This window comes from Dysidea avara, chromosome 3 (genome assembly GCF_963678975.1).
Source record: "Dysidea avara chromosome 3, odDysAvar1.4, whole genome shotgun sequence".
Lineage (NCBI taxonomy): Eukaryota > Metazoa > Porifera > Demospongiae > Dictyoceratida > Dysideidae > Dysidea > Dysidea avara.
In genome coordinates, this window is record NC_089274.1 from 35,335,770 (window position 1) to 35,350,054 (window position 14,285).

General features: G+C 39.0%; 1 protein-coding gene across 1 annotated transcript in view; it reads right to left on the reverse strand.

Moving 5' to 3' along the window:
- Positions 1 to 13,279, reverse strand: part of LOC136250837 (uncharacterized) — a 134,243-nt gene extending 120,964 nt beyond the window's left edge. The window contains exons 1-3 of the mRNA XM_066043162.1: positions 12,862 to 13,279; positions 12,520 to 12,705; positions 12,078 to 12,467 (exon numbers count right to left, since the gene is read on the reverse strand). Of these exons, the coding sequence (XP_065899234.1) occupies positions 12,078 to 12,467; positions 12,520 to 12,705; positions 12,862 to 12,895 (610 nt within the window). The 5' untranslated portion in view covers positions 12,896 to 13,279. The remainder of the gene's footprint in view (positions 1 to 12,077; positions 12,468 to 12,519; positions 12,706 to 12,861) is intronic.
- Between the last annotated feature and the right edge of the window lie 1,006 nt (positions 13,280 to 14,285).

Below are 14,285 nucleotides of genomic sequence, written 5' to 3' on the forward strand. Positions count from 1 at the left end.
TATAGTTCTATGATTTTGTGCATGTCTACAATAGTGCCTATCATACAGTACGGTAGTACTGTTTAAGTAGGGATCCCCCCCCAAAATGATGTGCGCTACCTAAAATTCCACCTATAAAAATCATCCTAGAAACATCTAACGTGATGAAAATCCCCTTTATGGAATAACATTAGTCCAAAGGCAGCATCAAAAACAAGAAAACACAGGCAGCCAGATATAGAATTTTAAAAAATCACTAAGACTTGAATTTTCATCTGCCTGCCTGCCTGCCTGCCTGCCTGCCTGCCTGCCTGCCTGCCTGCCTGCCTGCCTGCCTGCCTGCCTGCCTGCCTGCCTGCCTGCCTGCCTGCCTGCCTGCCTGCCTGCCTGCCTGCCTGCCTGCCTGCCTGCCTGCCTGCCTGCCTGCCTGCCTGCCTGCCTGCCTGCCTGCCTGCCTGCCTGCCTGCCTGCCTGCCTGCCTGCCTGCCTGCCTGCCTGCCTGCCTGCCTGCCTGCCTGCCTGCCTGCCTGCCTGCCTGCCTGCCTGCCTGCCTGCCTGCCTGCCTGCCTGCCTGCCTGCCTGCCTGCCTGCCTGCCTGCCTGCCTGCCTGCCTGCCTGCCTGCCTGCCTGCCTGCCTGCCTGCCTGCCTGCCTGCCTGCCTGCCTGCCTGCCTGCCTGCCTGCCTGCCTGCCTGCCTGCCTGCCTGCCTGCCTGCCTGCCTGCCTGCCTGCCTGCCTGCCTGCCTGCCTGCCTGCCTGCCTGCCTGCCTGCCTGCCTGCCTGCCTGCCTGCCTGCCTGCCTGCCTGCCTGCCTGCCTGCCTACCTGACAACTGTCACAAGGCTGAAGGCCAAATGAAGCAGTGCACAGTCACCATTTTATGCCACAGTAACAAACTCAACAGTGGGATTTAGCTTTTGGGGTTCCGATGAGTGTGTGCCCTCTGTGCCTTATCTTTCCTTTTATCTACAATCAGGCTGGTCATCTTCTCCTAGATGCATTGAAACCATATTAAAGCATTAATTTTCCCTCTCAACAATTTCCATGAGCAGAATATTCAGATGCTGCAAAATTATTTAAGTGCTGGCAGTCAGTAGATACATGTAACTTCACAATATGTTCAATGCCACACTTATTAATCCAAAACAGCCAAGCTGTAAAAAAAGTGTGCGGCCCTCAAAAAGGCTATGATGAAAAAAGATGTGAAATCCAAGGTGGCGGCCAAGAAATGGCTGTGATGGTAGGTTAATAGTAAAAATTTTAATAACGACAATTCAGGTGAATTTTGGTGCCGCTTGGTCAATTGGCACAAAATTCAGCTGAATTGTCGTTATTAAAATTTTTACCATTAACCTACCATCACAGCCATTTCTTGGCTGCCACCTTGTATTTCACATCTTTTTTCACCATAGCCTTTTTGAGGGCCGCACACTTTTTTTACAGCTTGGCTGTTTTGGATTAGATTTCACTTCTTTTTGTATTTGTATACCGCAAAGCCGGCCTATGGCCTGCTTTGGGACTTTTTTAACCTATCTTTTTTTCTTTACCACAGGAAGAAGAAAAGATGAAGCAGATGTACCTTAAATATTTCTGATTTTATCAGTAAATGTACAAATTATATATATAATACATATATTTATTACAGAACTGTCCATGGTGGTTTCTTTGTAACTGAACACTCTTCAAGGTAACTTCTTCTACCTGATCTCTCTACAGGGTGATTTGTTTGTAGCTGAACTATCAACAAGGTAACTTCTTCTAGCTGTTCTCTCTACAGGGAGATTCATTTGTAGCTGAATTCTGTACAGGTGATTTTTTTGCTGCTGAGCTCTTTACAGAATGGTTTCTTTGTAGCTGAACTCTCTACAAGGTAACTTCTTCTAACTAATCTCTCTACAGGGAGATTTGTTTGTAGCTGAACTCTCTACATTGATTTGTTTGCAGCTGTGAACTATCTAGATGATGGTTTCTTTGTAGCTGAACTCTCTATATGGTGGTTTCTTTCTTCTTCTAGCTGTTCTATCTACAGGGAGATTTATTTGTAGCTGAATTCTGTACAGGTGATTTGTTTGGAGCTCAGCTCTTTACAGAATGGTTTCTTTGTAGCTGAACTCTCTACAAGGTAACTTTTTCTAACTGAACTCTCTACAGGGAGATTTGTTTGCAGCTGAAATCTCTTCATTATGGTTCCTTTGTAGCTGAACTCTCTACAAGGTAACTTCTTCTAGCTGAACTCCCTACATGGTGGTTTCTTTGTAGCTGAACTCTCTACAAGGTGACTTCTTCTAGCTGATCTTTCTACAGGGTGATTTGTTTGTAGCTGAATTCTGCACAGGTGATTTGTTTGCAGCTGAGCTCTTTACAGAATGGTTTCTTTGTAGCTGAACTCTCTACAAGGTAGCTTCTTCTAGCTGATGTCTCCACAAGGTCACTAGTTTGTAGCTGAACTTTCTACATGGTGGTTTCTTTGTAACTGAACTCACTACAAGGTAACTTCTTCTTGCTGATCTTTCTACAGGGTGATTTGTTTGTAGCTGAATTCTGCACAGGTGATTTGTTTGCAGCTGAGCTCTTTACAGAATGGTTTCTTTGTAGCTGAACTCTCTACAAGGTAGCTTCTTCTAGCTGATGTCTCCACAAGGTCACTAGTTTGTAGCTGAACTTTCTACATGGTGGTTTCTTTGTAACTGAACTCACTACAAGGTAACTTCTTCTTGCTGATCTTTCTACAGGGTGATTTGTTTGTAGCTGAATTCTGCACAGGTGATTTGTTTGCAGCTGAGCTCTTTACAGAATGGTTTCTTTGTAGCTGAACTCTCTACAAGGTAGCTTCTTCTAGCTGATGTCTCCACAAGGTCACTAGTTTGTAGCTGAACTTTCTACATGGTGGTTTCTTTGTAACTGAACTCACTACAAGGTAACTTCTTCTTGCTGATCTTTCTACAGGGTGATTTGTTTGTGGCTGAACTCTCTACAAGGAAACTTCTTCTAGCTGATCTCTCTACAGGGAGATTTGTTTGTAGCTGAACTCTCTACAGGTGATTTGTTTGCAGCTGAACTCTCTACATGATGGTTTCTTTGTAGCTGAACTCTTTACAAGGTAACTTCTTCTAGCTGATGTCTCTACGGGGTCACTAGTTTGTAAATGAATTCTCTACATGGTGGTTTCTTTGTAACTGAACTCTCTACAAGGAAACTTCTCCTAGCTGATCTCTCTACAGGAAGATTTGTTTGTAGCTGAACTCTCTACAGGTGATTTGTTTGCAGCTGAACTCTCTACATGATGGTTTCTTTGCAGCTGAACTCTCTACAAGGTAACTTCTTCTAGCTGATCTCTCTACAGGGCGATTTGTTTGTAGCCGAACCCTCTACATTGTGGTTTCTTTGTAGCTGAACTCTACAAGGTGATTTCTTTTAGCTGAATTATCTCTTTCTATAGTTGCATGAATTCCCTACAAGGTAACTTCTTCTAGCTGATCTCTCTACAGGGTGAATTGTTTGTAGCTGATGTCTATACAGGTTACTTGTTTCTAGCTGATCTCTTGAATTTTCTTTGGGTGACTGCTCTATTAGGATGACTGCTCTATTAGAGTATTTCGATCTCGCTACACCAAGTTGGATTTCGTGTTATAACTCCGTGGCTTTAAGTCTGATTCTTCTACACCATTGAAGAGTCTTTCTAAGATGATAACTCCATCTGTACAGCGATTTTCAAAGCATTACCCCAAGCAGTTTATCTGGTAGGCGTGGCAAGCAGTCGTTTTTTATTAGCTAATCTCGATTGCATAATTTTTACACACTGTTGGTTTTTTCGTTGCATCTTCCTGGTTTTTAGCTCGATTTCTTTCAAACCACAAAAGGTTTGAGGTTCAATAGTTAACCTATTCACCCACCGATTTTCAGCTTCTTCCCGTACGCGGTTTACCCTGTGGGCGTGACAACATATTGGTGTTATTTTTCGTGAATAATCGCTCATAACTCTTTGCCTGTTTATTGTATTCCAGCCAAAGTTGGTACAGAGATGCGCCGTTATACCCTCCTTCTGTGTGCCAAATTTCAAGGCGATTGGATATGGCGTTCGCGTTTTATAGCAGTTTTTGTAAGTGTGCGAAAAGAGGAAGAAAATAAGAAGAAAAAAAAAACGAAGAAATTAAGCCAATTTTTGAAGTCGCATATCTCGGGAACGCTTGAAGCGATTTAGCTCAAATTTGGAATGTGGAGTGCTGAAGTTGGAGGGAGTGTCCACAGCAAAAATCGTCTTGTTTCATCAAGGAAGCACAGAGCTACGGAGGTGCGAAAATTGCGTTTTCTTTCTTCCTGTCAATATACCCACAGGTGTTACACGCCGGCTTCTTGGGCCTCACAACACACTACCATGTGTCTTGATAGTGGCACAACACAAAAAATCATACACTTTTCATAAAAGCATGAAACTTTGCACATAAGTAGTACTCTCCATGACATAAATTATTAATATAGTGCCATTGTAGATTTGACCTTTGGTGAGTTTTATGGCCATTTTTGGCCACAAATTTGATCATTTTTGTCTTTATCTCCCTGAGACATTAATAACATGGTACCAATATAAAGATTTTTTTAAACGAAACAACTTAGTTTTTATTTGAAGTTAATAGGTGATTTTATTCCAAAGTTATGATCATTTAAATTACCAATGAATTTTGAGATAATGGAACATATTAATTTATTAAAAACACATAATTAGAAAATACGGCACGGAGGACATGGGCGCTAATTCACGTATTTGTCGTGTAGTTGTCAAGTTGTAGTTTGTGGTAGTGAAGTAGTAGTTCAGTGTGTTTTGCTTGTAGTTGGCCTTGTTCAGTGGTAGAATTAGTTGTAACAGAGAGTACTTAAGGTGAGTTAATTGTTTGCTAATTAACTGAAAAGGTATGGTTAATTTTTGTGCAGTGCCGACATGGTTGTGGTAACCGATACCCTTGTGATCGTGATGTTAGCTACCACTGTCTGGCTGTCAATAGACCAGCCTTTCTGAAGCAATGGAAGTACAAGATTGGTCGACAAAACCTTCCTATCCTGAACTCTACAAGAGTATGTAGTATTCCGCTTTGTTAATTCCAAGGGAAGAAAATTGCGAGTCGATGAAGTACCATCATTGAAACTGCCATCACTACCAACCCAAGTATTTGTGCCACCACCACGTAAACAACTCGTAAGACATGAATCGCCCAAGAAAAGGAAACGAACTAAAGAAAAGTCCTGCAGAGAAGTTTTGTATTGTGATGCTGAGACCAATACTGATATAATTGGAATAGAGATAGATGAAATGCAGGCTGAGTTGTACAAAGTAGTGAAGGAGGCAGAGCAGTGTAAATTAGAGTGCAGTGAGTTGAAAGAAAAACAAAACTTAAGATTAAACAACATTCAAGGTGACAATGACAAAATCAAATTTCACACAGGGTTCACTACTTTTACTATGCTAATGACATGCTTTAATTTTTTGGGAAAGGCATCTTCCAAGTTGAATTATTGGGGAACTACTAATGCTGAAAGTAAAACTGTCAAAGGCCATAAAAGGTTATACTTTGTCCTCTTGATGATTTTTTTATGGTTTTGATACACCTATGCCTAGGATTGCTTGAACAAGATTTGGCTTACCGTTTTACTGTATCCCAGTCTACTGTATCACGTATAGTTAACACATGGATTAATTTTATTTACTCGCAGTTTAAACAGGTCCCATTATGGACTCCCCGTGATCTTACATTTTTAAATATGCCAAAATGTTTCAAGGAAAGATATCCGCAAACCAGGGTGATAATTGATGTTACAGAAATCTTTGTACAACAGCCAGCTCATCCTGAATTACAGCAACTAACCTTTTCATCATACAAAAATCATAACATGTACAAGGGTCTGATAGGCATTTCACCAACTGGTGCAGTTATATTTGTGTCTGATCTGTATCTGGGATGCATTTCAGACAAAGAACTGACAAAAAGATCTGGATTACTAGATATGCTGGAAAAGGGTGATGCAATAATGGCTGACCGTGGCTTTGACATTGAGGAAGATACAATTCTGAGAGAAGTGAAACTTAATATCCCTCCATTTTTGCGATGTAGACAGCAGTTGGATCCATCTGAACTAGTTGAAACTAGACGAATAGCATCACTACGTATACATGTAGAAAGGGCAATGGAGCGGTTAAAAAAATTTCACATTCTTGACAAACCTCTACCACCATGTTTTAGGGACACTGCTAATCAGGTTTTCTATATTTGTGCTGTATTTACAAATTTTAATCCTCCACTATGTACATAAAATACAATTTTGTATTTATATATTGTAATCATGTGTATAAACATAATAATTATGTACTTAATGAATATTCATACTGACATTACAAGAAATAACTATAGCTTATGATGTTGTTCAATTAGTTTGGGTTTCATGTATCTGTGCCAGTATAATTTTAGCTGTGGTATTTTTTCTTTTTTCCATTCCTCATCTGGAAACATGAGTGTGATAGAAAGTCCTTTGGTTGTGAAAACACAAAAGTCACACCAACTATATAAGTCAGAACCTATATATAATTGGAGTTGTACTTGGTGGTAGTTTAAACAGATATTTGAGTCTTTCAACTCACAATAAAAATTTGAATCTTTGCAGGCATCTTCCGGTTCCACATCACGCTTTGAATAGGGACACTTTATCTCTATAATGCCATCTGGTTGAGTACTACTTCTATCTTTCACTTTCCCATCAGGTGAAGCTTCTAGATAGCATTGATGTGGATGAATGATAAAGCCACAGGCTTCCACTGTTGTGCAAGTGCTATCAGTAGTGCCAGGTGGATTTTTTAATTGCCAGGTATTTTTTAATGACTGTTGACTCATGTCGACGCCCCCACATAATTGGTGCAGGCAGTGGATCTAATAATGGTTTATGGTACAAACAATACATGAGCAGTGAATCTGTTTTCTTCTTCTGGCATAGTACCCTGCCACAAATAGAGCCAGTGATTCGTTTATACCTTACATTCTGCCACAGTTCACTATGATGTTGACTGCATGTTTTGCTCTCTATCACTAAACGTTCAGTAGCTGCACCTTTTAAACCAAGTTGTTCATATAATCTATATCTTGACCATCTTCCTCTGGTATACATATTTCGTCATCATCACTGTCATCTTCCCTGGAAATTGCTTGAAGTGATGTGCTGACAGTTTCCTCCAAACACTGCCCTGGTGGCAATGAGTAACAGTGGTCATGTGTTATCTTGTCAACAGATGGGATTAAAATATCTAAAAGGAGACATGGATGGTTACTATCTAATAATTCACAGCGCAACTGCTCTATTGCATTGTTGTTAAGCTGACGATCCTCAGGTTGGCGTGGATCAAACATGCTCAATCCCTTTGTGGACTGCTTCAAAATCTCTGATCTTCTCTTGTTCAGCTGGTGGACTGGTACAATATTCAACTTCCCTAGGTGTGGCCTGTGCCACTCTTGCTGTCTATCAGTGCTAGTCAGGAACTCGGGTAATTGACCAAAACAACTAAACTCTTCTAATGCATAGCAGACTGCTGCAATATGCTTACAGCTTCCAGTAGGTCCTTTTCCAGCAGGACATCCACATTTAGCACCAACAACATCATACACTTCTTCATCCAAACACAATGAGATTTTGTATATTACACTTTTCTTCATTTCAGCCCAACACTTAGCTTGCATGTAAATATACTTTTCATAGCCAATCTTAATCTCATGAACATGCCCACATCGAAACATATCTAAAGCAGAACGGTTAATAGACTTAAAGTCACCTCTAGGCAATCCATCTGTGGCTGTCTGTACTGTAAAATAATCAATTAAATTTCCATTGGTAAAACAGAACATTCCTAATCTGTTATTTATCCTGGCTGCATCTTGAAGTTTTACCAATTGTAGGTTTGGTGGAATTTCCCATTCGGTGGTAGCTAAGCTGTTGAGATTTCCAGCATTATGTACACTATTGTAAGGATCAACCACTCTGTCTGCCCAACCATTGCTATAAGAGCCTGGACCCTATAAATCACTTGTTACTTTTCTCAATGTTTAATAGCTACTTAGCTAACCTTACAATTAAATCAGCCTTCTTTCCCTTAGTAGGAGCCCGTTGACACTGAAGCCAGTGCTTCAGTTCAGGAATTTTAAGGCTGCTTGGTTCCCTACCATTCAGACTTGCACCAGGCACATCTGCTTCATTAAAAATCTTGTCATTCTCATGTTCATTACTATCTCCGCCACTGCTACAGTACGCTTCTTCTAAATTACCCATAGACTACGCCCCAGTGGGGTGTTGTACAACTAATTCTACCACTGAACAAGGCCAACTACAGTTAAAACATGCTGAACTACTACTTCACAACCACAAACTACAACTTGACAACTACACGACAAATACGCAAATTAGTGCCCATGTCCTCTGTGCCGTATTTTCTAATTATGCCGTATTTTCTAATTATGTGTTTTTAATAAATGAATGTGTGCCATTTACCTCCCCATGAGTAATTTACACCCAAAGGGAAGGTAAACTCAGATAATTTTGGAGATGAGAAACAACCATAACTTCAAACTGGAATTACCTATTGACTTCAAATAAAAACTAAGTTGTTTTCATTCAACAAGACCTTTACTTTGGTACCATGTTTTAGCATACCAATTAATGCCTCAGGCAGATAAAGACAGAAATTATCAAACTTCTGGGCAAAAATGGCCAAAAAGGTCACCAAAGGTCAAAATTATTAAGCAATGGCACTATATCAAAAAATACGTGTCATGAGGAATACTATTGATGTGGAAAGTTTCATGCTTTATGAAGAAGTGCATGATTTTGGGCTACACCGCTATACTATAAGGCAATCTTGGTTGATTAATAATGATCGTGAACCAAGACCACACTTTTTAACAATTTATCATCATGACACACCCTGTTATTATTGGCCTAGCTGTATTCATAATAAATAAACCTCTGGTAGGTGAAAGATACTCAAATACAACAGTCACCCTAATAAAACAGTCACCCTAATAAAACAGTCACCCTAATAAAACAGTCACCCTAATAAAACAGTCACCCTAATAAAACAGTCACCCTAATAAAACAGTCACACGTGCATAGCTGTATGCTAGCACAAAAACAACAACTAATCTAATAACGCCAAAGTAGGGATTTTCCCACCAAGTAATGCTGTAAAACCATCATTCATCTGTTGTTTTGCTACTTTTTATCACCTCGATCCCTACTTCAAATAATAATTTTTGATATACTAGTACAGTGCTCCTGATACGAATTCTTAAGTGCCAGGACACAATGTCCTAACAAATCCAAACTTGTTCAAACAAATTTATATTTTGTATGGACACAAGTCACCTATAACATTGCCCGTAGTAAGCATTCTCTGATGTAAGGCACTCTGGCTGTAGGAATTCCTATTGCTGTGCTGAGGATAGACATTCTTTTATGTGCTGAGACACTTTTACAATTTTACAAGTGATTTTGTAAGGTTTGTGTACAGCAGAGGGGTTGGCATTGGTACATTAGTGGTCAGTCTCTTGGGTGGCTTGAATGTTTAATCTCCTAGCAACCAAGAGATAGTTATCAGTAGTAAAATAAACAGTAAATCAAATTTGCACACCCTGAGCTTTTGGGCTCCTTTGATAGGACATTATGTCCTGCCAAATACAATTATGGTCAGACATTGGCTAATTTGTCCGGAAATTGTCCATTGTCCGACCGTTATCAGGAGCACTGCTAGTACCACAGTAAGCCGACTAACTTTGCTAGTAGGTTAATATGTTAAGTTAAATAGTTAGGACTATAAATTATTTACTTATGTAAATCTAGTTGTCCTCTTTTTATTGTTCCATGGTCTGCTCAATGGCTGACCGGTGGTGGGTAGCAATATGTATCCATGTATTTCCCAAACAATAATTATTATTTACTGATCATTCATTGTTTAGTAACTATAAACTAGTTGGAACTTAGTAACTATGCTGAGCCTAGCCTAAGCTGTAAACTCAAACCTACAATTAACCACTCCATGTCACTCAATATAACAAGTCAAAATGTTTCACTGATTGGGAATCAAAGCAATGAACAAACCGTGTTCTCATGATTTTGTTCAGGGAATATGTGAGTAAACCCTGAGCAGCTCCTTTGAATGCCCACGCTAAAGTACTATATCTCACAACCAATACAATTATACATCTATCTCTCTCGCTCTCTCTTATGAGCCCTTTCTATATATATAAAGCTGAAAAGCCGTGTCTGTCTGCATTCCATTTGAGTTCACACATTCTTCTCACCAGTTGCTGCACATATCGAAGCAGTTTTGGCACCAAACAAAGTGTTCATCATCTAGGAATAAGTTAGCATTCAAATGAAGCTTCTAGCTGCCATTGTTCATCGTTTACAGTGTGCTTAGTGCAAGGGTGCAGAGCAAAAACTTGCTTGAATTCTTTCTGTAGTCCGCATGCAAACCGTAAGTAAACACCAGTCAACTTATGCATGCCTTTATAAGATGGTTTTAAAGACTAATCGTTAATGTTAGACAATTGGCTTAGTGGCTAGGGCATGTGCTTCATAAATACAAGGTCCTCCTTATTTTCCTTTCTTTTTTTTTTGTTCTGGCAGCCATTTTGTGTACACTTCTAAAAACTTAAAACTCAACTTTTTGTTCATAATATTATGCAAAGCACGTATCGACATGGGATTTTAGTGAAATTAAACCCCCATCATCTGGCAACACGAGCGTTGTTGTAGCAAATCAATATGTGCTTTTGTTTGTTCTTTATAGGGTGATGAAGGCACTGGTATAGGGAAGGATCACTGAAAAATTGAGCTACATTCCTGTCAAAACCACAGACAAACGAACAACTGTGGTGATTTGTGCACCTCCCTTAACCGCAAGTGGCTTTCGGACTTTTTTGATGCACAGTCCCTATGATGATGTAATGTGCCAGTGCTGAAAAACTTTTACCATAAGAATTTGTGGATAAAAAATTGCATGAAACAGATAGAACAAAACGATACACTTTTGTGGTAGGGTAGGCGAATTTCCAATATATTTATCTATCTGTGTGTTTGTCCAGTATGTAGGTAAAAGCTTCTTTCACACTTAATCTGTATGACACTTTACCTCATTACTGCTATAGAAAATAAACAACTCAGTTGCATGATTGGGCAGGTGTACTACTGTGCATCTGAAAAGTGCAATAATACTGGCACCATGCAGATACCACAGTTTACACTGGGCAACTATGTGTGCAACCACCTGTCATGTAGGCATTGCCTTAGCTTGTATGTAGTATTGTAACTAACCCTGCATGTTAATTATAATTTATCATTATACATAGTTAAAAGACGGCATAAGGATCATGCACTATTAACACGCACAAGAGGTATTGCTATGTGTCACTACAACATTAAAACTTTAAGTGCACAGCTTAGGGCAAGTTCTGAAACTTTGCTTACCATGCAGTAACTGTTATTGAAAATTGTGTTGGCTTTGAATTATGCACAAGTTCATTTCTTTTCGTTGATAGTAAAGTATTTCTTTTTCGTTGACAGTAAGGTAAATGCAATGTAGAAACTGAAACTGTGCTATGTGTGCACCACCTGTCATGTAGGTATTATCTTAGCTTGCATAAAGCTTAACTAACCCTGCATGTTCATTATTTCACTATACTTCTAAAAATGTGAGGTTTTTTTTTGTGGTTTTGACAGGAATACAGCTCAATTGTTCAGTGAGTCTTCCCTATCAGTGCCTTTAACATGCAAACAAAAACATTGGTACCTGCTTTACATGCAGGACAACTAATGTGACATAATAATAGATTGCGAACCAGGCCAAGCATAAATATTATAGTGTCTGCGTAGCATTCATGTTAATAGTGCTTATGCCATCTCCTAACTACATAACATCGCCATGTATGCTACATATAGCTACTTGGTGGTCAATGCTTGGTCCGACACTAAAATGATTATAGTACTGCACGTAGGGCAGGTACCAATGCTAGTCACACAATAAATGTACAAATTCATTTAATGCTATACCAAGAACAATATAGTAACCCACTCCTTTCACAACTCCATCTTCCTCCACTTGTCATCCTCATCCACATTACTGATCCATCACTCAACACATTACACACATATGATGGGTTTCCATTACCATTAAAGCCTTCTTTACACCGTAGATCACACATTGACTGATATGTGCTACTACAAGACTCAGCCAACATGCTGTTCATTGGCAGTGATGATGAGGGACACTCCATGATGGTACAGGACACTGGTGAGCCACTCCAACTACCATCAGACTGACATGTTCTCTGAGGACTACCAGTTAGCTCATAACCAGTGTTACATGTGAAATTTACAATATTACAAGTGTCTTCATAAGAAGGTACTCCATCATCTCCCAGTGAACAATTAATCGTTTCATTAGTAAATGGTGGACAGTGAACTATAATTGTCATTCTATCACATAATTCTAATAAAATTATGTATTTAGTTACCTCTAGAACATACTGCAACACTACCACTCCAGCTCCGATCATTCTGACAGGTCCTAGTGCCACTACCAGTTAGCTCATACCCAGTGTTACATGTGAAATTACAAGTGTCTCCCTCATAACCTACTCCTATACTACACGGTGTTATCTCTCCATTGGATGGTATTTGCAAGTCAATACAGCGAATATCTAAAAAAAATACAAGGTTTAAGGACAAAGGCAGTTGATAATTAAGTAAATTAAAAAGCCATTTAATTAAGGAATACATACATAAATGAATATCTACATAATAATGTACGTGCTAGTGCACAATACTTAGAAAATATTAACTGTCACCATACTTACCCAGTGTGAACTGGATTAATGGTTTTCGTCCCATGGGAGTGACATTAGTACTACTAAGATCATGTAATGTAGCAGTAGATCCAATGAATACATAGAACACATATCCAGGTGTTGTTATATCCCTAATTTCATAAAGAGAATCAGATGGATTATAAAATCCTATAACATCTCCTGATTGAAATTGTATTCTGTTATTATTAGTGAGAGGAATGTTTGCTTCTAGGAAAGTTAACTGAGTATTGAGGTGACTTGATTGTATCTGAACTTGATCAACTAAATTATAGAGTTGTGAAGATGGTGATGGTCTCCATACTTGTATATAAGGAAAATTATCTCCAGTACCATCAGATTTTATCCTAACCCTGATGTTGGTTATCCTACCATTACAAGTAAAATTGAGAAGTGGAACAATTACTATTCTGTTATGATCAATTCCATCACCGCCACGTCGTTGAACATCGTCAACATCATCTATACAAGTCTGTTTATCTGTTGAATATAACTTGAGCTTACCAATATAGCTTAACAGTCTTTGCTACTACAGTTTTATACATTAAAAAATATCCTGTGTTAATGAGCAGAAGTTTTATACATTAAATTCTCCTACAGTTCATCAACCTGCCTTTATGATCCTACCATGTTTAAAAGTAAGATTCCATAAGCAACACTATTGATCTCCTGATCACACAAATATAATACTCACCTGAATATGTCACACCACACATCAATACTATGACTAAGTACATGAGCTCCATATCACCAATAGCTGTGAATATCATACTTACATTAATATCTTTAATAGTGACAAATACTAAATACATACCATTTCATTAATTAAAAGGCACATAGATATGCATGTGTGTACAAAGCATGTAGGAATAGCGAAATACTCAGGGGCGGATCCAGGGGGGGGGCTTTGGGGGCTAAAGCCCCCCCCCCCCTTTCATATTTAGGCTTTACTTGATCAATATGCTGAGCATTATAATGAAATTTTGTCTTAGCATAATTATATGATCACTAATAATACAAATACTCATAAAACCACCTTATAAACATCTTTCCAAGGCATTATCAGTGGATTTATGCTAAAGTTTATGCAACAAGGACCTGGATCAGCATTGGAGGTGTACAAGATCGAGATACTCTAATAGAGCAGTCAGCTAACTACTCTAATAGAACATTCACTGGAAACATGTAGTTGGTTCTGTTATGGAATTTTTCCAAATCTGCCTGCACCTATACATACAATGAAGTGCATTGGTCTGTTTAAAGGGCTTCATTCATCTATACTTGTGTAGTTAATATCTAATCAAAAACAGCCAAGCTGTAAAAAAAGGTGCGGCCCTTGAAAAGGCCATGGTGAAAAAAGATGTGAAATCCAAGGTGGCGGCCAAGAAATGGCTGTGATGGTAGGTTAATGGTTA